This window comes from Porites lutea, chromosome 2 (genome assembly GCF_958299795.1).
Source record: "Porites lutea chromosome 2, jaPorLute2.1, whole genome shotgun sequence".
In the NCBI taxonomy this organism is placed as follows: Eukaryota; Metazoa; Cnidaria; class Anthozoa; order Scleractinia; family Poritidae; genus Porites; species Porites lutea.
The window spans coordinates 31,547,947-31,570,918 of NC_133202.1; the positions used below are offsets into that span (position 1 = coordinate 31,547,947).

The 22,972-nt window shown below is 39.8% G+C and overlaps 1 protein-coding gene across 1 annotated transcript; it reads right to left on the reverse strand.

The window, feature by feature from the left end:
- Positions 1-10,060: 10,060 nt before the first annotated feature.
- On the reverse strand, positions 10,061-17,568 carry LOC140926052 (hemicentin-1-like). The gene is made up of 4 exons (XM_073375852.1): positions 16,893-17,568; positions 15,400-15,897; positions 11,636-12,406; positions 10,061-10,834 (listed from the first exon to the last, which is right to left on the reverse strand). The coding sequence occupies exons 1-4, from the start codon at positions 17,071-17,073 to the stop codon at positions 10,266-10,268; spliced, it is 2,019 nt and encodes a 672-aa protein (XP_073231953.1). The 5' UTR covers positions 17,074-17,568; the 3' UTR covers positions 10,061-10,265.
- Between the last annotated feature and the right edge of the window lie 5,404 nt (positions 17,569-22,972).

Sequence of the window (22,972 nt, forward strand, 5' to 3'; positions counted from 1 at the left end):
AATTGCATTTATTCCTAAATGATATCATTTTGTGGATACTACATTTGCTTATATGCTAATTTGTGAGACATTTTATTCACAAAGGATGTTGATTGAGACCATCTTCTCGTCTGTACTGAACCAAATTCTTGTTTAATGCTTCAGTATCTGCTTGATAATTCTTCCCTTGTACAAGTTACATAAGGGGTTCATGTGGATACAGTAAAAAGCTCTCAGCAGAAACATTAATAACAGACAAATCAAGTTCACTCATCCATTTTTTCATGTTTGTTGTCACATCCCAACTCATTTGGGTCCTTTAGTAGTAGTATTTCGTTTTTGAGGAAGCAGCATTATATGCACCGCTCTAATAAACTTCCTGCCTTATGTTTTAACAGGCTTTGCAGGCGAACGAACTTCGATCGTCAGTTAGATTTATGCTGTGATGGCCATTCTCTGTTTTGAATGGATCACTACCGTCATCAAAGATATAAATTAATAATAAGAAATCGATTGTGGAACACAGGAGCTGTTACTCAAGAGTCGTTTCAAATAAACAGCTTACGAAAAATCTCTGTACCTTTTAGAGGTGAAGAAAAATAAACGTATTGTTCGTTTTTTCGGGGTGCATTTGTTTAGTCTGCAAGTGAGCTTATGAAATGCTCAGGTGATTATGTACTACATAGTCACTGGTAATTGTTGCTGTCTCAGACTCAATGCATTCTTCATTTCCTGCATAATATTTTTTATCTGTAAACTGTAAAAAATACCCATAGATTTCATGTTTTTGTGGCATGTGTAAACGCGTATCTTGTTATCTCCGCGATAGCCTGAGAAAACAGCCGACATTTGGCGACGCTATCACTGGTTTCCCCGCCAAATGACGTCTGAGAAACGGGCGCAGAAATTCCATTCTGATGACGCGTCACTACCCAGATCTGGGTAGTGACGCGTCATCAGTGTGGAATTTCTGCGATCGTTTCTCAGGAGTCATTTGGCGGAGAAACCAGTGGTAGCGCCGCCAAATGTCCGCTGTTTTCTCAGGCTATATCGACGACATCGTCTAATTTTCTCCCTCCGGTTTATCAGCAGAGGACCTTATCATTTCAGTACAATTTAGACAGTTAATTATCTTTTTCGTTTCTTCAAGTATCAGCTTTTTGTGGTCGCCAACTTGGTGACTATTTTCCGAATCAAGTCGCCAGTACCAAAATTTTAGTCGCCATGGCACCTTAAGTGGTCACAGCTTGGAGGGTTGTCCCGTGGTATGTTCTACGGTTAACAAGAAACGCGAAAGGCGAGTTTAACTGGGCTGCCAAGGGGCAAATTTTTCTGAGGGGAGGGGGTGGCTGTACAGAGTGTGCGAATGGGGTTAACAATTAACTGATATTTGGCCAAAAAATAGTAGTTAACTGATAAATGAAAAGTTAACAGTTAAAGCAACAAAGTTTTGGAAACAGAAATGCCATTTGCTGGCATTTTTCTGTCCCGCTGGTGACTAGGTGGCACATTAACGGATATTATTATGTGCAAAAGGCACCAGGGCAGTACCCGACAAACAGAAAGCGTAAGTTAAAGAGCTGGTTGTAGACAACTCAACGAATAATTCGTCTTCTAATATTAGAAAGACTTCTGCGTTCGGAAAAGGAAAATACTGTTTTCACGAACCCAAAAGATCGTCAAGTTAAACATTACTAGCCAAATAAAAAACTGTGACTCTTAACATTGGATCTGGCCAAAACAAGTTTCTGATAGTTTAAAGAAATCAGGAATCTTTCTTTTAAGTTGATGGAATTTGCACTTACGAGAAATCGTTTTTGTAACTGATGCTGAAGTTCTGACTATTTTGATAGAATAGGGCGTTTAAACACGAGCCTAAAAGCTTGTGTTTAAACCTGTCTTTCTGAAATAGTTTCGGTAGTTTCATTTCTTAAAACCCTTGGATATCTTTATGAGGCTTTTGAAATACGCGAAAAGGGTACATCTTCGAAAAAGGTAACATTGAGGGAAGATAAAAAGGATGTCCACAAAATCCGTATCGAGGTACAAAAAACTTCTGACAACGCAGGTGGAAAACCTACATGCCGTTTCTCACTTCAACACAAAACATATAGTGCTTTGCACTTCGCCCAAGAGATTTAGAACCACAGTAAAGGAATCACTTAAGAGAACCACAGGTTCGAAGTGGGCTACACTCACGAAAAGTCGAATTGTCCGGCGTGTCAAATACTTTATGCTTTGTCAGCACTCTCAACTAAGCTCAACTATGTCTCTTCCATCGGTGCAAACGGTGGTTGAAATCACTGAATTCCAAAGATAATGGTTCAGTTTTGTTATCTAAGACTTTATTTTGGCATTGATAATGTTTGTCGTTCTCTGTTACAATGGATTGCAAGGATTAAAAATGGCCGGATTGAATCTTAGGCCAACAACAAGATACAGGACATACAGCAACCAGATAGGTACAAGACTGATTCCGATCAGATAATGAAAGTGCCGAAGAAGGTGACTTTGAAGTAGTTTATGGCAGGACATGCATGACCATGTCGGAAAGATCAGTACGAGATCATGACTAGTGCGTCTGGATCTATGAGGCTGGTGTCATATTGATGGTTATACGACTTACATTTTCAGTTACTGATAAATAAAATTATAGTCAAACCTCTTTAATACGGACAGCAAAGGCACAGAATCAATTGTTCGCTTTACAGAGGTGTCCGTATTATACAGGGTGTCCCAAAAGTTCGTTCCTCTCCTTTATAAGTCTTTAACGCAGTACGATTGGACTTGATCAGCACATAATTTAAACCAAAGTTGTGACTTTCAATCTAATTTAATATTCTTACTTCTTGTTCCATCTTTTGACTCGAAATTCGATTTGTGTAATTTCGCGCCAAAGGTGCGCTGCGCGAGTAAATTTTCCCTCCATATATTTTTTTTTGCATTTTGTAGCCAGAAATGCTCGAACTCCAAACTTGTTTTGTGTGAATATCCTGAAAGATAAACCCTCTCAACGAAAAAAAACACTCAGCTACGTGCGAGCAGAAGCATGTATTTCTATCTACTGGCTTTTCAGTTAAAGAAATTCCTAAAAAAAAAATGGAAAAATCCGAATGTTGGGTGGTAAGATGGTCATAGAGAAATGAAGGTTTTACAGACAAGAAACGAGAGGGAAGACCGAAAGTCCTGAATAAAACTGCTGTAATAGTTTTAAAGAAGGCCATGTACAAAACAGGAAACCCAGGGAGAGAGATCTTACAACAGTTAGCATGTTAAGTCTGGAGTAGGTTCATGAAAAGCAAAGTTTGGAGACCCCTGAGATGGCAAAAAAAACCTTTACTCCCGGCCAGCGCCGTCCGCCAAGCAACGTTCAGCTCGTCTCAAATTTGTAAGGAAGAACAAAAGCCTTACTGTGGAAAGGGGACGGAATGATCATTTTTTTTTAGATCAATGCCCAAAATATATTGTTTCAGTTGCCTTACCTAAAAAATTATATTGTTTGGTGGTCGAAGTGACTCCTGCATACTAGGTGATTAAAAAAGCTCAAAATGAATCATCATAGGGCTCTACATGCTACATGGCTTATCTCACTTAATGCCGCAACGGCTACAAGGTGTGATAAAAAAAACAAAGGGGGGATACCGGTAACTGAACTTCTGAACACAAGTATTCGATAGAGTAAGAGACATATTTTAGAAATTTCGTGTAAAAATGAAATTTTTGATTAAAAGTTATGAAATTAAAGGAACGAACTTTTGGGACACCCTGTAGAGGTAGGGAATGTGTGATTTTTCGCATTTCTGAAACCAAACGAACTGTCCATAGTGGCAGCGTTCATATAAATTTATACCTTGATTTTAGTAGGGCCTAGCCCCAAAAGTGATTGACTTGCTGAAGGAAGAAAAAAATCGGGTTATGACGGAATAATAATCCCTGTAGGAAAGTAAAAGTTAAGAGCTAACCAAAATTGGTAGTTAACCGAGAATTGGCCAAAAAAAAGTATTTAACTGATATTTGGCCGAAAAAAAATTGTTATAATAACTGAGATTTGGGTACCCCCATTAACACCCTCTGTACACACTCAGGCTACCATAACACCTTGTCGCCGAACATAGTCTGAGATAGAATCTCATGTGAGAGTGAAGCATAAACTCATTTTGAACATATATAATACCCTTTTCGAAGACTTTCGAAACAAGAAAAATGAGTAACATTTTTAAGTCGGGAATGTATAGTAACTTTTCAAATTCCACCATTATGGAGACTGCAAGCGGATCAAAAGGATCCAAGAAAACACTTTGCCCACGATGAAGAGGAAGGAGATACCTTTGTAGTTGTTGCAGTTCAGTAGTTCTTGTTGAAGGTAATGATCTGCGGTACTGCTCCATCTTGCTGGGCTGGCAAAGGACCAGTCATGCAGAGGAAGTAGCAGGGGAGCCTTTTAGTGCTTAGTCAGGTCTGGGGAGACTCTATCGATACCTGTAGTTTTGCCTGAGACCATGCTGTCGATGGCCTAATGCAGACGGCGAGGACACGGTATCTCAAAGTTAAGCATACTATAATGAGTTAAACTAATGACTACGCGACAAGGCTCAGCAAAAACAATAATTTTTAGAATTTCCGGTTAGATCAAATCAGTGACGTTATACTGTCACACTATATTTTGGAGGGTAGAGGGATTGGGGGAGGGGTAGAATGGATAACTTCCTTATGGCGCCATTGGTTTTCATCGCGTAAACGATGTCGTCCATCATTTCCCACACACTCTCGCTCCACAAGATCGACTAGAGGATCTGCGTTGTCAGCACACTGCTATACAGCAGACGCATATGGGTCACACCAGACAGGAGACAAGACTCAATACTTTCCATCTGAGGAGTATCTATCTTGTAGGACAAATCGGGCAAAACAAAGTGTCCGACGTCCAGGTCCTGTCCTGCTTTGACCTGCTTTGTAAACACACTGACTAAGCAGGCTGTAATGGCTGTCTCCAAGAAGAAATGACAGTACTGGACATGAGTATTGAGTGTCGGGTCCAAATGAAGCCACAAGGTGGAGTACCCTTAATCATCAACTAAAGACGAGTGAAGAGAAGAAAGAAGCGGCGGACGAGCTGGCACGAGAAAGGAACGCAGGAACTTCACTGATCTTGCCTATCGCCTATTTTTTCATTCTTTTGGCAGGTCATAAGCATTCTTGCCTTCACTGACCCACTTTCCTTATATTTATTTTGTCGGCATCCCTTTTACCACAGCCTGGCAGTTCTTTGTCAGATCTTACCCTTCCCATGATATATCACTCGGGTACTGAAAGAATTTTCTTCCGGGCACTTCAAAATGAGCGAACTTACCTTATATAAATAGCACATTCCTAACTGAAGTTCCTTTTACCATCTCCTTATGTGCATCAAAACGCCGTTTTGATGCACCGCATTACTTGGCCGACTCCAGACTCACGTTTGACCAAATATCCACTCAGGGCGACGATGGCGAACACAAATCTTAAAACCATGGCGGGCTTATTAAATGATAATTAACACTACTGAATATTTATATAACTATACTAATTTCATTCCTGGGAAAAAATTAAGCCGCAATTAAATTTGTAAACAACAGCTCTAATGCCATGATACTCCAAATGTAACTGACAGGTACGAAGTTATATCGATAGTTTTGTATTAATTTCCTGTACATAGCAGTCTTTCCTCCCTTCAGAAGTTAAAAAATTGCGGGAGTTAACTTGTTTCCTCCTTTTAATGGTTTAAGAGATTCACTTCCGACTGGAATTGCCGAAATGAGACGATTTTGTGGACTTATTCTTTTTTCGGGCAGTTGGGTTAATTTTTGCTGGATATGTCCCCTGGTCTCTCAGAGCCCCTAACCCAGTATAGTCTATTCTGTGGCCCATTATAGACCCCATCTTATTCACTTTTGGGCAAATATTCAGAAATTATATATTTGGCACTTGCTAAAAAAAATTTAAAATAATAAGAAAAAACATATTGGCATCCCTGTTTTTAAGCAATGACCCTTATCCCAATGAAGGAGACTTTGGAGCTTTTGAATGACACTGTTTTAGACAACAATTAATTTGTGTAACAGATTTCTCTTTTTTCTCAGACTTACTTAGAAGAATGAGCGATAGTAAATGATATATAACGCTTAAAGAGGACCCATGTTTAAGATGGGCGGGAAAATAGATGGTTGGGATTCTGACGGTAAGATTAAAATAATGACCGAGCGCGTAGCGTAGGGTTATTATTATTACGATGTCCAAGGAGCAAAAGCATTATTCGATTTAATGCACCTTTTCATTACTTTAGAACCAGCAGTTTATTATTGTGTTCACTAAAGTATCACACTAGGATGATGACCTACAATTCCACTTCAGCAACCTGCTCTTCTTTTTATTGAAAATAATAATTCGTTCAAACCAACTGAAAGGTGTATTAAACTAATATCATCGGTGATGATTTTTCTGAAAGTATTGAAATCGCTCAGACCTACTTTAGCTTTCTGTCTAGAGCCATATTTCTGCTTCAAAATATACTAACAGACTGCAGACCTCAAGCTAGACCGTGCTGATAACAAATATGTGAAAGGATTTTCGCCTTTGGCTTAGTAAGTGAGAAAACACAGCTAGAATCCAGCTGACAACAACAAACAAGAAACATGAGCTTACGGCTACGATAAGTTTCCATTTAACCAACATTTAACTTATGAAATAAAAACCGTTTCATTGCCATTGTATTTGAACAATAGCCAAAAATTTAAAAATCCGCCATCTATTATAAAACGTTTGCCAATGGCCGCTTACAAAGCTTTTCTGAGTGACAGTTAAAATTCAACGGCGAAATTGATCATTTATTGCCGTCAAAATAAACTGGAAAACGTGGTCTCGAGCGAGTAGCATTTTAATGATTTAATTAGTAGCGGTTCACAGATAGCGATAAATGTTCGGACTTTTGCATGTCTATTAGGAAACAGACTGTAACTAACGATACTATCTTCAGAAATCACAAGCAACTAGGTTGTTAATTATTATTATTCAGTGTTATTCACCTCGGCCTTTGGCCTCGGTGGATAACACCCTCCTCGATCTGCTTAATTCTTCATATCCTACTCAGCATCATTCATTAATTGCTAATGAATCTCTTCCTCCCAAAATCAAAAGTGAGAACAGCTGTGTAAACAAATAGAATTACAGCAACCACGGCTGGAAAAAATCGCTTGCCTGAAAGGACAGGACATTCAAAAGAACAAAATGACACTTAATTTGTCAGAAATCCATTTTTTTTTTGTTAACGCTTACAATAGGTGCAGTTACACTTCTAGCCATTTTACCCTTAGGTTAATGGCTTTTACCCACGGAAATGGCTTGTAACATTTTGGCAGAGTGTGGTCAATTTCCCCAAGGTGAAATTGCCTGGGGGATATTTCCATGGATACGTCAAAAGGACAAAAAAATACCTCATGTCTGAGTTCCCTAGGTATATATGTTCAATAGGTTAATAGGAACCCAAACTGGCTCAAGAAATCACGGGCAAAAATGTACCAAACATTAGAAATCAAGTGTTGTTAACGTGCTCTGTTCGTCTTGGCTGCAAGGGGAGCTCTGGGGAAAAGGCTGGGTGCAACTTCACCTTATAGTTCTCTTATTCTTGCGTTTGTAATGTATTATCGTCTAGAAAACACGCATTTTTAAAAATTATGACAAAATAATTCCCGCCGCTCTCTGGCAGAGCCTGCCACCACAAAAACTACCTCTGACAAATGAAGATGACTTTCAGCTTTTTCCCATCTCGACAACATTACAAGGGCATCTCGCCTCTAAGGCAATGACTTTGCCGGAATCGACCACGTGATTTCTTGCGCCGTGTTTTCGCAAGTGAACTAAGGCCCCGTCCACACGTATCCGGAGATTTTTGTATCCGCAAATTTTTTTGTGCGGATACACCTAGCGTCCACACGTGTCCGCCGTATACGCTCGGTGTATCCGGAGATTTCTGTATACGCTCTCCAGAGTGGAAATTTCTGTATACGCTGTGTATCCGGATACGTGTGGACGCTCGTATCCGTATATTTTTGTCTACGCTGACGTCACAGTATCAGAACCAGTCTTTTTCCGCGCGAGATTTTCCAAAATGGCGGCGAGCAGAAACGTTGTGTGTTCAATGCTACTAGGACTACTTTCAAGCCTAATAGCATGTCTCGAACTAAATGCAATACTTCATCGTCCGTCCAAACAAATGAGTTGTCTTTGGTTTTTTTCTGTTTTTCTATTAATTGAGACATTTTTTATGGTGTTTTTGAACAGGAATTTGTTTCGCTCTTCAAGCTCACACGTGTTGAAACCTCAAGTAAACAAACAAGAAAGCCGCGAATTTGGCGCCAAAATTATCGCTGGCTCAGCTTTCTTTGTAATGTGCATGCTCTGTTGACTAATCCTTTGAGATGTCCGGATACGTGTGGACGGTCGTATACGATTCGTATACGCTACTTGTGGACGCAGATATTTTTGAATCCGCATAAAAAAATTTGCGGATACAAAAATCTCCGGATACGTGTGGACGGGGCCTAAGGTACGCGCAGTTTAGAGAGCAGTTGTCCATTCGTGAAGAAAAATAAAACCAGAGAAGATCCAGTGGCGGATCCCCCCCGATCCCCCCCCCCCCCCCCCCTCCATTATCTCAGAGTCTGGATGACCGCTGTCACAGCGTTTTGGGCATCCTCGCGTTTTGGGCATCCCCATTCCCATATCCCTAGCGTTTTGGGCATCCCCGGTTGGGGATGCCCAAAACGCTGATCGCTTCGGCTTTGCCTAAATTATTTCAGACTGGGGAAACGTCGGGATTGTTAATCACGAATTTATGGCTAAATAGTGTAGATGCATGTTAGAATTATATCGTCTGACACTTTTCGCTGGGTTAATTGCGCAGAAAAAAAAAACCATAGGCAGTAAACGTTGGCTCAAAACATGACGAAACTGAAATTTACAACCGCATAACATCGCTTCGATGTACAACACTTCATTGTTTGCAAAGCTTTCAATTTTATTTAATAGAGCTGTTTACAAGTGAGCAATGCCGCAATCGCCGGCAGCTGCGATCGTCTGATTCCAAACAGCCAAAAACAAAAATACTAAACAAAGAGATCAAAAGACAAACATTGATAAAACTGCGTTTTGTGGTGTTGAATTCATAGTATGCATGACATTTGAGGCCTGTACAACTTAACCCCGCAGCGCTACTTGATACAGGAAAGGCTGTCAAACAATTACAGAGGCCACAAATCATCAGAAATAACGGGAGGTGGGGTGACAATCCCCCCCAAAAAAAACCTGCAGTGCAAGGGAAAGGCTCTTTAGAATAAAATCCTGCAAGCAGTGATAGTCAGGCCAGTAAAACCGCTCTTTGATTTTCCTCAGAGTGTTATCGCTGCCGGCGTGTCCAGAAAAAGGAGCAGAGTGGCACTCTTCGAAGACCCGCGCTTTATCTTCCTCGGCGATAACAAGTCGTCGAAGAGCTGTGCTATCCTTCTCCTTGGCCTCGTAGAACAAGGACTCTAATTTTGAGTCATACTCGAACTTTTTGGCGAATTTTCGAAGATTCGTTTTGTCTTGCTTTGTGAACCCTTCTGGGTAAACCTTATTTTTAAGATACTGGAAAAGATTTCTATATTTAGCGGAATCAATCTCTAAAAGGTTTTCGATTTTCCTGCGAAATCCAAAATTGTTTTGGAGGGGATGACCGAAACACTAAGGATTTGGGCATCCCGGGAGGGTACCGGGGGATGTCCAAAACGCTGCAGTAATGTGAGAAGGGGATGCCCAAAACGCTAGGGATATGGGAATGGGGATGCCCAAAACGCGGGGATGCTTAAAACGCTGTGACACCGCCCAGTTTGCACTTAGACCAAACTTCAGGCTAAATCTATTCTTTTCTCTTTGCTGCGTTAGCTCAATAATATGTACGAACTGGTGAAATAATTTTTCGTGAAAGTAAAAGAAATTAGTCGACACACTTTGCCCTACAATTTCCTTCTGACGTTTTGTTGCCTCGACCCTCCATTGCGATGAAACAACAAGCATCCCAACTTTGAATGGAGAGGAGGGGGAGGGGTTCGGTTTTTTTTGTTCTCCAAAGTACTCTATTTGATTTTGTGTCTCAACCATTTTGTTGCCGATTGTAGCCACAATTGAACTAACTTATGCTTATCTTTCAACGTGATTACAGTAGACAAAACTAAATGTTCCAAGGGCCATGTCCTACAGTAAAACCTAACATTTTAAGAAACCATCAAACTCACAACGGTCTTGGCAGTGGCTTTCGACGTTCGACCAGTTACAGTAACTAGCACCCCCTCTGCGTTTCCTGGGGCGGCCAAATGCGATGCGGTAAAATACGCGTAAATGATGGCCAGACGGTCTTGGTAAACGAGGTGTGATCTTTGATAGTGAGCGTTGAACAATGACGTACCTTCAACTGAAACATCAAACATTTCAGTAACACCAGTGTTATAGACTAAAAACATGACTGATTCATTGGTGTGTTTGGGAACCGTGAATTCACCTCCGGAATAGATGGCTTTGACGATTATATGGCTAGGTTGTATAGCGATCTTGGAATTGCGTTCAAAGTCAAAGTTTTTCTTGGTCTTGCCCCTCAGTTGCAGTTTGAAGGGGGCCGATGGAGTAGCAAAGGTGGCTGTGAAATGTGCTCCACTTGTAGTTCCAGCTGGTCTGACAGACGCTGTGCGAAGGATGCTTCCATCTTCCTTCAGGATGTTAAGGTACAGAGATGATGACTGTATCTTATCAGCCTGTCTCACTATCAAGACGACATGTGCGTATTTTCCTGAATATAAGATGAGGAAGAAACGTTGGATGACTTTACATTACTGGGAAACTGCCCACCTATTCCTCAACTAAGCCAACATTTTGTCTCAAGTGAGAAGTAAGACTTAACGTTGAGTTAGGTGATGAGTAAGTGGAATGCTAATGCAACAACTTTTCATCGTCGTCACCAAGCTGAAAGTAAATGTATTTAAAGTGAAAAAAAAAACTCAAGTGAACGTAAACTTCACAAGTTTTGTAACGAAGGTATCAATGAGTTCACGGCAAAACTCAGGGACCACCGAGAAATTCGTTTGGCCAACATCGAGAGAGAAGGGGGGACTTAAGCCCCTCCCAACTTTTTGTCACGGTTGAAAAAAAGTGTTTTGTATTGTTTTGGTTTTAGATCATCGGATTCACAACTTACAAAAATCAAAATAACATCAGTTTGCAACAGATCGATTTCAAAGTCTGTTGCTGGAGAGTCGGTTAGATTCTCCACTACAAAATAATGGCGTGACAAAGTCTGTTTCTGTCCAGGATTAATTCGCTTTTCTATCCGTTTCTCCGAAGAATGGTTTTGTAAGGTTCGGAGGTATAGTTTTTAAACTAAATTAATTAAATGATAATAGTAACAACAAAAATATAAGTATAAGACAATTTCCTTCACAACTCCACGAATATTAGCCTGATTGGTCAATCACGTCTTGACGCTAGTTACTTATGATAATAATAATGATAATGATAATGATGATGATTATGATGATGATGATGATGATGATGATGATAATGTTGGTGATAATAATTATGATTAAAGTCTCACCAGTAAGGGGATGTGATATTGGTATAGGAGTTCCTCCTACACGAGGAATGACAAAGATGAAATCGAAATCCATGTTGGTCTTGCTGGTTCCTTTGAACAGATACGTGTGTTTTCCAGCACCTGTTGGTACAGTTAGCGTCCAAGGTCCAGGCCTTGGGTTAGCCACCTCAAATATTGTCACTTTAGACATCGTAGTCTTTCCAACAGAACTTCCCAGGGGATCTGTGAGTGTTATTTTTGGAGAGCTGTTGGCACTAGAGATCGTTACAATTATTTTGTCCATTGTGTCATCTACCATCAATTTGTATTCCTTTGCAGCAACACTCCGTTTCTTCTTACCAATCCCAATCACTTGCATTCCAGTACTGCATGCTGTCCCTGCAAGGAGCACTTTTGTAAACCTCTTCATCTTTGCGATATCGGGCCTAGATTTTGGCAGCTTAAAAATCTGACCACAAGTGTCCCTGGCAAGTTCCTCGAACGGCAGGTAATCAGCTTCGTTACCACAGCCATTAGTTAGAAAAAAGTAAACAGTTGCACCTAGAAAATGTGCTCTGATCTTTGCTGCTTGTAACAATGAAACGTCCTTTGGTGGACCATCTGTAAAAACGTACAGGGGTGAATTGGTCACCGGCCCTTTTCTCAGGGCTTCCAGAATTCCAGTGAAGGCCATATCCTTACAGTCTCCTCCGCCACTTGCAGAAAGAGCATCAATTTGGTCAATAAATTCTTTCCCTTTCCCAACACCTTTCGTTATGGCTCTGCCACTTTCTGAGGAGTTAAAAGATTAAAACTACGTCTAACTTTTTTATCATTGGTAATATGGGGCTCTACTCGTGCTTTAAAAGGTTTTTTTGCTTGTCAAGAGAGAGCTAAATAACTAGTCTGGAGATATATTACTACTAATGATTTTATTTTTAGCGCAGTGAGTGGCTGTGTAACATGGAGATTGGAGTGACAATATACAAATCGTGCCTTCACTGATTAGTACAATCAAAGTATCAATAATTTGTCATCAATGACTATAAAATTAGTCAAGACAGTGTTCAGGTTAGTTTTATTTTGGAATTGAAGGTGGAGGGGGACGGGATTGTGGGGTGAGGTTTGGTGCTTAGTGGTGGCGGTGAGTGGGAGGAAAATTGAATGGAAATTGTAGTTGGCCGTTCAAGACAACCGTAGAGGGGAAAGCCGTAGTATTGGAAATTACATTCGTTATTTCCCGCGCCCATCAAACACTTAATGCCAGTTATTTAAACGGGCTTTAACCAGTGTTTGACAAAACCGCGTTCTAAGCCATTTTCAGTTTGCCGAACGTTTTAATGTAAACACAATCTATCGTGAACAATTTCATGAAAGCACATACCGTAGACTAAAAAAGCATTTACCTTCTTAAGGTGGCTCCCTAGAGTATTTAGTAACAACGCTAGCTATCTAGCATACGTTACAGAACGAAACCTAGTTACTTTGTCTTTGCGATTATGTTCACGAGATTCTCCGCTACGGTTACCCATATAAGAAGGCTCCCTTAGAAAGTTTCATTTTCTGGATTAAGGCTGTTGCCATGGCAACGTCGCATCCTTAGATAGGCAGTAATTTTGTCATTTTTGATCATTTTTTCTTAATATTTCTTATTTCCCTAGGTGAAATGTCTTTAAACTTTGCCAGTTTATATTAACGATATTGCCTAACATTTTAAAGTGGAAAAAATATGGGGTCGTTAAGACGGTTTTGCCAATATTTTGAAATTTGTAATTTTTCTTAATGGAGGAATTTAGCTCTTACAGATTTTAACGAAAAAAGGACAGTACAAAGGTACTGCAACTGTTAAGAAATGAGGCGACTTTTAAAAAAATTTACCGAGGGAAACGCCAGAAAATCACGGTTAATTAACTACGCTGATGTCACAAAAATCCGAAAAACACGCGTGGTTCGGGGTCGTAGGAGCAAAATACGCACGCGAGCCATCACGCCCGCATGCGCATAATGCACAAAGCTACTGAAAACATGTGGTTTCTTTGAAGAGTACGAACGCCATTGTTTTGAAGCCGTTTATTAGTATTATTACGGTGATGTCTCGCCAGTTGAAAAAGGAGAGATAGCGGATTCAATTTTACACCTGACACAAGATGTTTTCTTCAAAGTACTTGACTATTGTAGCTAAAATTCGAACCGTGGTGGTCACTCGTGAGGATGGCGATCATAGGGGATGAAGACGGTGGTTGTGCAAGTATCGCAATAAGCCCTTCAGTTCCTAATCCGCTGTACACTGACCCCCGTCTACACTGTTTGCAGATCTTCAAATGTCAGCCCACTTCCGGATACTTTTTCAACCTTGTTCTTATTTAGGGATAATTTCGACGGCGAAGTTTTTCTTTAAAAGTCTGCTGTGAAAGATGGCGCCGATCTATAAATCGTACATCATGTCCTCAGCTACACGTACAAGACCATAGGTCTCGACGGACAACTATTCCCTTCGTAAAGGGTCAATCTGTGAGTAAAAAAATTTTCTCGTTCTGCAAAAACATTCTCTAGTGCATCTTGTATGTGCGTTGAGCTAAGAGGGACGTTTGAAACAAGAAAAAATACAAGGATGTTGGTTCGTCGATGGAAAGGTTCCTTCGATTAGGTTGCAAGTTAAGTGGGAAACCTTTTTTCTGCTAAGTTTTTTAAACAATGTGATAGAGTCGGCAAAACAAAAATTACACTCCCTGTAATCATGTCTTAAAGCAACTTCTAGAATTACTTAAATCAAATCAAATGTTAGAGAAGTAAAGTGACCGAGGAGCTCTGCCAGTGAAGACAATCTTCATTGTTTGTTCGGGAATTGGCTCGATCTTTCAGATCTTTCCACTGACCGTGAACCAAAGGCTAGAAACAGCAACATTGCTCCTTTCTGGGTTAGTGTACTTCTTTGTTTTCTAAGTAAAGTTTCCACTCACCATTTACTTCGACTACTTAACGTTTGTCTACTCTGGAAAATTTCTGCTTTGTTTTACATACAATTTGCTCTTATGGAGATCGATAGCAACTTGTAACGGGTGTAACATTTAATTTTCTCCTCTCATAAATTTTTGACCTACACTAATCAAACTTTTTGCACAATGAGCTTCGATAGAAAGTTAATAAAGTTTTTTGGGGGGAATATTTCGAAACTGAGAGGCCATGTTTGTTTTAATTTTTGCGTGGACGTCGCGCGGATTTTTAAGTTCGCGCCATACTAGTGCTCAGGCTCCGCACGGCCAATTTACTCTAGGGAGCCACCTTAAAATAACTACTACGAACGATATCGGAAAGTCCAAAGATTTCCTAAACCGCAGTCTAAGTTAGACTTTGTTGAAATAGCCGACCCTTACATTTTAAATGTAAACTAGTAAAAATAACTTTAAGGACACTACGTTTTAAGTCGTTTCTAACTTTGAGGTAGTTTTTGTTGACTCTTTACGGACAGATTGTATGCAATTTTTTTTTAAGCCAGGTGTAAGGTCGTTCATATTACTGCCCTCACTATGGTTGAAATATGGTCTTTTACTAAAAAGGTATTTGTCGCCATTTAGATTTATCAAGCCTTGAATAGTACTTATTACAACTGGAAGATTGTTTTAAAGCAGCTGTTGGAACTCTTCCAACTTGAACATCGAATACTTGAAAAGACCATAGTCAAGATACTTTATGCGTTAAATAACCCAACGATTACATAAGGAAATGTTTTTAATCTCTTAAGGATACATCCGATGACTAAGTGTATAACTTAAGAACTCACAAACCTGGGTCGTTAAAAGGCGACAAAATATAATCCACTTCTAAATTTGGCCTCGGGAATTCGACGATGTAAGTTGCTATGTCCTTGACTGCTTGAATTTCTTGATACATACTTCCCGTGTCATCCACCGCAAACATAAGTGTTACCTTATTCTTGTTTTGGTTGCCAATAAAATTTTTAAAATTGTCTTTTCCGATGGCCCTTTTGATTGATTGCATCATTTTCTTAACTGCATTGACGTATATTGCACATCGCTTTTTACGACGCGAAGTCTGGGAAGAGTGCTTGCTTTTCTGTATGTTGATGGTAGTGTACAGCGCATGACCAAGTGCTTGGCGAAGAAATTGTCCTTTGCCATGCTGAGCGGCAAGTTTGATGATGCCTTCGATCTTTTTCACTCTGGTTATTGTTTGGAGGTAAAAAGAACGATGGGCCTGGCTCTCGTAAACTGCTTTTTCTATTTCTTCCACGTTTGTCAGAAGGCTGTTGGACGGCGACGAAGCTGATTGAAAAAATGGATGGAAAAAATAGTTACGTGATGTAAAGAAGTAAGAAAAGAGTTAAAAAAATAATTGTTTGGTGTTTGATTCATGGACTGATGAATTTAATTTGTTTCTAGTTGCCACTTCTCGTAACACTAATTCAGATAGAACAGATAGAATCAAAATAGATTGAGCTGCAAAGTAATGAAAAGACAATTATATCTTTTAATTTGACGCAACAAGACTGTCTTAACCCTTTACATCCCAAGACTGATGAACATCGTTCATACCTCATAAAGAGAAAAGTTTATGAGAAATATTAAAATAACCAATAAACAGACAATGCTTGCATCTTTTATCAAATTCTCTCAACTTATTCTTTAAAGAAATGTATGAATATCAGTATGGGCAGGGGCATTCCTAGGCATTTTTTGACTGTAAGCCTTGGTGGAGCATATTAAGTGGAGATACAATATGTGCGCGTTGGCACCCGTAAGGAGAGCCCAAGGCGCTAAATCCTAGGGGGGTCCGGGGACATGCCTTCCCGGTAAATTCTGAAAATTCAAGTAGTCTGAGATGTAATCTGGTGCAATCTGGGCGCTTTCATTAATTGATAAATGCCAGGATTTCATATTGCACAAGAAATAATGGAATATTTAACAAAATGCAGCCAGTTGTGGTTGTTGTCAACAGCAGCAACAACGTAATGACCTGACTAGCGACACATTAGTTGAAAACATATCTGAAATCTTGGTGGAACTCAAGGAAATTCGAACGCCAGACGTCTGTTCTTTTTGGCGCAAAATTTGCGAATCACAGCCTCTACATCAGTGGGTATGTCTCTGTAAGCATGCATACATTAAGCATGCATTTTTGCACCTTACAAAAAATGACCGTGATGTGATAAAAGGGCAGTACTTCAAAAGAAAGTATAATAATTAAAAAAGAAACCTCGACTACAAATATAGTTGCGTTCTCGTAGCGTACTCTGTGCACGCCAGTATCCAACACCCACCTGCCGTTTCTGCGAAATAAGACAGCAACGCCTTTCTAGTGTCAACCAACGAGTCAACATGATATTGGTAATTGGGTAATCGAGAGGAAACCAAGTAACTCTGATAGAACAAAAGTATAACCAAACACAAAACGTTTGGTTTGAAATTGCAAACAAATGACTTTTTCTGTTCCTTGGCCATTGTGTAGTAGCAGGAGTTCTCTGCTGTATGATGTCCTTTGGTTTTCTCCTTGCCTTTTGTAACCCCGGTAATTGTACACACTTCCTTGTTTTCCGCCTCAGAGCATCCAACAGATGCAAATGTCTTCCTTTCTAGCTTCTGGTCTAATTGATATGCTGCATGTGATTTCTTCCCGTCGTCAGCTATTGGTCCATTCGGGGGTTTGCAATTTTTACACAATGTCTCGAAAACGTCCGCGTTGTTTTTGTTGTTATTTTGTACTAGGCAACAGGGGTGGGGGAAGGGCTGGACACCCCCCCCCCCCCTCCCCCAGTGATAAATATCCGTTTACTTCGATCATACAATGTAAGTACTTATCGGGTGTCATTAAAAATCATTATTCCAGTAGATTTATTTTGCTGACAAACTGACAAACTGTATAGCACAGCTTTCCTTTGTATGAGATGTTTTTAATTAGTTATTAAAACTCTAGCCTATAATGTCTCAAGTCATTTAATTCAGGAATGCAGTCACTGCAGGAAGCTCAACCAAACCTCAGTTCTGCGTTTCAGTTTCAACGGATGTAAACAGTACCAGTAGTAGCTGTAACGATTGCGGAAACTGTTACTTGAAATCATTTTTGTACTAGAGCTTTCTTGAGAGGAGACTAAGCGAGTAGTTTACTCCACGTGGAGAGACTCACAATACATGGATGCTTCCTCGAGGTTCACTATCGCGGTACTCTAACGTGTAACGAATTTAACGGCTTAAACGGTATTTGAACTGTGAAAACTAATACGTTGCGCAACTGGTCAGGATAACACCAGCCGCGATTTCCTAGGTTTTCAAACTCTTATAGTTCTTACATGTAACCATGCAATTGCAATTCTAACCCTACCTCATATCAAGCGCTGTAGTTGATGCTAGAAAGTGTACAAAATTCTTTTTCTTTAGAAATCTTACCATTTACTAGTAGGTAGCAATACATAATTTCGGCGTAGTGGTTAGCACACCCTCAGCACTGAAATGCAAATTAGGGTCTTAAATTTCGCCTAAGTATTACCAGAAGAGCCGATAGAGGGAAGCAAATAAATCGTCCTCCTAAACGTTTATAAAAAAAATTTAAAAAAGCAGGTACTGAGCCCTGTCAACGAGCATTATTACCGTGCATCTCTTTCATAGTAAGAGCGGTTTGGAAACATTTCCGACCAATCAAACTAGTTCCTAATACTTACATCAACCATTGCTAACAGACAAACCTGAAAGATGCTAATTCTACGCTGACTTTAAGGGACAACTCCTGAGGGAACAGCAACGACGTCTATTTTATGCGCTCAAAGGTTTGCATCGAATTCACTTCAAATGATGTTGGTCGCATTGAAAGACATGCTGATAAGCGGCTTTTAAAGTCCGCTTAAAACAATTTACCCTTCCCAGTGTGGACTAATGAGCTCACTACCCTCTCCCTCCCCCTTTATCTTCATATGACGGCGGTTACAGAGGAGAAAATACTCCAAAAAGAGTTTATTGCACTACTTTGCTCACACTAGGTTCCGCAATCCTCCTTATCTACGTTTTTTCAGCCACACAGAGTGACTCACTCCTTTTCAACTATTTGCCTAAATGTATCAGTAATGTTATAGGAGTTTAGCAACCAGGTTTTTCATGCATGTGCCTCGATGACCCCGTTTCAGCTTGAACGGATGTTTACTATATAGCTAGTTACATACTTGTGATTTTTTTTTTTCGGGTTCGTTTTGAACCGCTTAGGTTGTTCATTCTATTGCGAAGGTCCTGTTCAATTTCAGATCTTTATGCGCAGTTCAAAATATTATTCATTTCAAATATTTCAATTCTTGTGAATAACTTACTAAGCTGTCATTTTGCGACGTATTTTAAGCTAGGCACTGCTGTCTACTACTTCTACTATTACTACTACTACTACTACTACTACTACTACTACTACTACTACTACTACTACTACTACTACTACTACTACTACTACTACTACTACTACTACTACTACTACTACTACTACTGCTACTACTACTACTACTACTACTACTACTACTACTACTACTACTACTACTACTACTACTACTACTACTACTACCACTACTATTACTACTAGTATAGTAGTAGTAGTAGTAGTAGTAGTAGTAGTAGTAGTAGTAGTAGTAGTAGTAGTAGTAGTAGTAGTAGTAGTAGTAGTAGTAGTAGTAGTAGTAGTAGTAGTAGTAGTAGTAGTAGTAGTAGTAGTAGTAGTTGTCGTAGTAGTAGTAGTAAGACGAGGCAGGCTCAATTAATGGTCTATTGATGATATTAAAACCCTTGTTTTGGAGTACACTTTCGTGAAGAAACAGAAACTGGGAAGAGAAAACCTCCGTTTTTTTTGTTAGTCCCAAAACTCAGTGACCCATATCTACAATCAGCCAGTACCCCAAATCTAACTCAAAGATCAGAAAAACAACTCAACTTTTGCTCTGATCTAACACAATAAAGCCATAAACGTTTGCACCTACTATATGCTTTCTTGGCCGTTATCAAATCACTCTTTCTCTGTGCAAAAATAACCATCACAGTTGGTTAGCACTCCTCTAGTTTTAACAAGCCTAGACAGACGGCTAACTGAAAACAAGTTTTTGCACCCAAAGTTTGGTTTTGAAAACTAGGCAATAAGTTGACACAACCATAGATTTATTGGAATAAAAACCCCAACCTTGGCTTGAGGAACACTCTTTTTTTGCCCAATGCACCCCATGATTGTGATGTTGACAACAGTTTACAGGTAAGTTTAGTCCTGCTGGTCACGGGGAGCCACTCTCCCCTCCCACACTTCCATCCCTCCTCCCCTCCCTCCTCTTTCTCAGCTGTCAACTGTCAAGTTATTTCAATCAGTGACATAGAATCAAATAACTATCATTAGAATCATTATTTCGGTAGCTTTATTTTGCCCAAACTATACTTCTATATACTATATTTCAGTGATTCAAATTCTTTCCCGGGATGATAGTTGATCATTTCTTTTAATCCAGGTTTTTCCAGGGATACAATCAGGAAGCTGAACCAAACCTTTTCTGCGCTGCAGCTTTGACGGATGTGTGGTATTTACTTTATTCCTTAGCTTATTCAGCTTTTATTATTGTGATTTATGCCCAGAAGCCACGGCTACATTTTCCGAGAAAAATTCCGGCTTCCCAGCTGTCACGTCACTTTTGACAGCGACTGAGTAGTAACAGCCATGTGTATGCAGTTTAAGGGAATCAAAAATCAAGTCTTACTTTGCATAACACTACAATAACTGAAATTGAAACAGCAGTAGTAGTAACATACAATAGCTGAAACTGTGTAATTTGAAATTGTTTTAGTATTAGAGCTCTCTGGAGAGGGAACGAATTTTCCACATGGAGATAATCCACTGTAAAGGTGTGCTTCCTGGAGTTTTTCTTTCGTACTTGAAGATGTAACAAATTCAATGACTTACGCGGTATTTAAACTGTATCAGGCAGAAGGTACAAAATTAAACGACTGGTTTTAGCATTATAGCAATGATTTCTAATCGTTTGAGACTCTTTTCTTTTTTTAGTCACTCTATATGATCACTTGCAATTCTAACCCTGCCCCCGGCAGTGGTTCTTGTTACAAAGTGTACAAAATTGTTTTTCTTTGAAAATCTTGCCCTGTATATAATATTTCTCAACTTCGTATAGTTGTCTAGCAATCCCTTAGCACTGAAAAACTGCAAACTAAGGTAAGGTTCAAAGTTTGGCCCAAAATAGCTCACCAGAAGAGACCGATAGAGGGAATTACATCAGTAATGTCTTCCTAAGACAAAAGCCGCTGGTGACCCCTATCAAAGCAAGCATCTTATTGCCGTAGATAGATAGATCGGCTTGGAAACATCTCTAACCAACCTTTGCGGACAGACTAACCTGAACGCTTCTAACTCTTCCCTGATTTTAAGGGACAAATTCTGAGGGAAAAGTAACGAGGTCTATTTGAAAGGTTGCCTCTATTTTGAACCATTTGCCTGAATTCATAAAGTTGCAGGAGTTTAGGAACAAAGTCTCGCATGTCTAAATCGATCTCGATGACCCCGTTTCAGCTTGAACGGATGTTTACTTATTACATACTGGTGAATAACTAAGTAAGCTGTCAGTTTGTGATGTTTTTTAAGCTATCCACATTTTTTACGCGAAAATTCCTTTCCAGCTGAAATGTATCTCCGCCAAGAGGTACACCAATTCTCTTGAGTCCCATAATGAATCGTGAAAAAAAAGAAGAATACAGAAAAATCCCTCTATTTCTTTATATGATTATTGAGACGAAGCATGTTTTCACTGGCATCACGCGCATAATTAATGGTTTATTGATGATATTAAGACGTACCCTAGTTTTGGAGTACAAAATCCGATGCGCATGTCTTTGGCATATAAAAATAAATAAAGGAGCTTAGCTCAATCAACAAATGGCTTGCAACATTTACAAAGAATCCACACATTTATAGCTACACCGTTGAGGGACCGCGGAGCATGTTTTGGATTGGAGGCGCGAGCTTATCAAGGAGGTCTGGGGAATGCTCCACAGGAAAATTTTAAAATTTAGAACTTCTGAAATCACCGGGAAACTCGTTTATTCCTATCAATCCTGAGAAAATGTGACCCTCCACGGGATTTCAGGGAATAAGGTGAACGCAGGTACACGGCACGTTATAACACGCTCGCAGGCTAACGGCATGACGCGCTTATCGTGCGGATATGCGTAAAAAAACAATTGATACTGGAATGCGTGTTCGAAGCCATTGTTCTTATCTGGTTAACACGGTAGAGCTTTGTTTTTATACCATGCTAGATTTCTTTTTTTTTTTTAACACGCTAAGTTCCTTTGTTTCCCTAACACGGTAGAATTCTTAACACACTAGCTTATCTTGTACAACCCAGCTTAGTTCGTTACTTGTGTTTGTCAGCCTCTTATTGTGAAAATGGTGTTTGTAAACTTACAGAATATAAGCGAAAATAAATAATATCTACTGTCCTATTCGAAAGTTTTAATAAAAAAAAAGGAAACATTCACGGCAAATCACGGCTCTTTCCCTTGGCATTTTCACAAGTAATTCAGTGAGTACGACGTGTTTCACAAGGTCCAGAGGAGCACAGTTTGAACACATGAATTATTTTTTTTAAAAAAAACTTTTTACCTTGTAAAATATATATCCTAATTATCGCTTCACGCAATTAATAAGCCCAGTACCGGATCTTTGTGGATCCTTTAGAAACAAATTTCCGGCTCCATGTCTCTTGATCGACGCGGTCGCCGTTCGTCACTCTATGCAAATCGGCATTTTGAAAATGAATGACCGCTAGTTAGTTGGCGCAAAACGAAGCTTTCCTAGCGAGGCCGCGAATTATTTACTGTACGCCGATCTTGGCATCTTATGAGCTCTTACTCTTAAGCACTGTGGTATATACCTTGCGCAACACCAAAGCTCACACACATTCGATCAAATAAGCGATATATAGCGATATTTGTTAGCTTCTTTACTTTTCCTCGACCTCGCTCGTCCAGATAACTGTCGTATCCCTTGCTAATTTGCACAAGCGACCCGAGGCTCTTGCCCGTTACTGTGTCGTCATACTGGCAGGCGGAGTGGGTCAAGAAACTCAGGTGGAAAACAATAGTGTTAACACCCTCCTCCCCCCCCCCCTTCCCCCCCCCCCCAACCCTGGCAAACCTTTATATAGAGAGAAAACCGTTTACAGTACAACCCATAAAACGGAAATAAATCGGCCCATGGACCACACAAGAGAGTCGTAACACACATTTTATGTAAGGTAAGCTGTTTTTTCATTGAAATCCTTTTATTTTCGTAGATTACGGAAACGATAGGTTTTTTCCCATACAAATCCTTATATTTAGAATA

Excerpts from the sequence above, each read along its gene's own strand:
- LOC140926052 (XM_073375852.1), bottom strand. The coding sequence starts at position 17,073 with ATGGCCAAGGAACAGAAAAAGTCATTTGTTTGCAATTTCAAACCAAAC. Across the intron at positions 15,898-16,892 it reads TTATTTCGCAGAAACGGCAG|CTTCGTCGCCGTCCAACAGC; the intron begins GTGGGTGTTGGA and ends TTTTTCAATCAG. Across the intron at positions 10,835-11,635 it reads AATATCACATCCCCTTACTG|GAAAATACGCACATGTCGTC; the intron begins GTGAGACTTTAA and ends TCTTATATTCAG.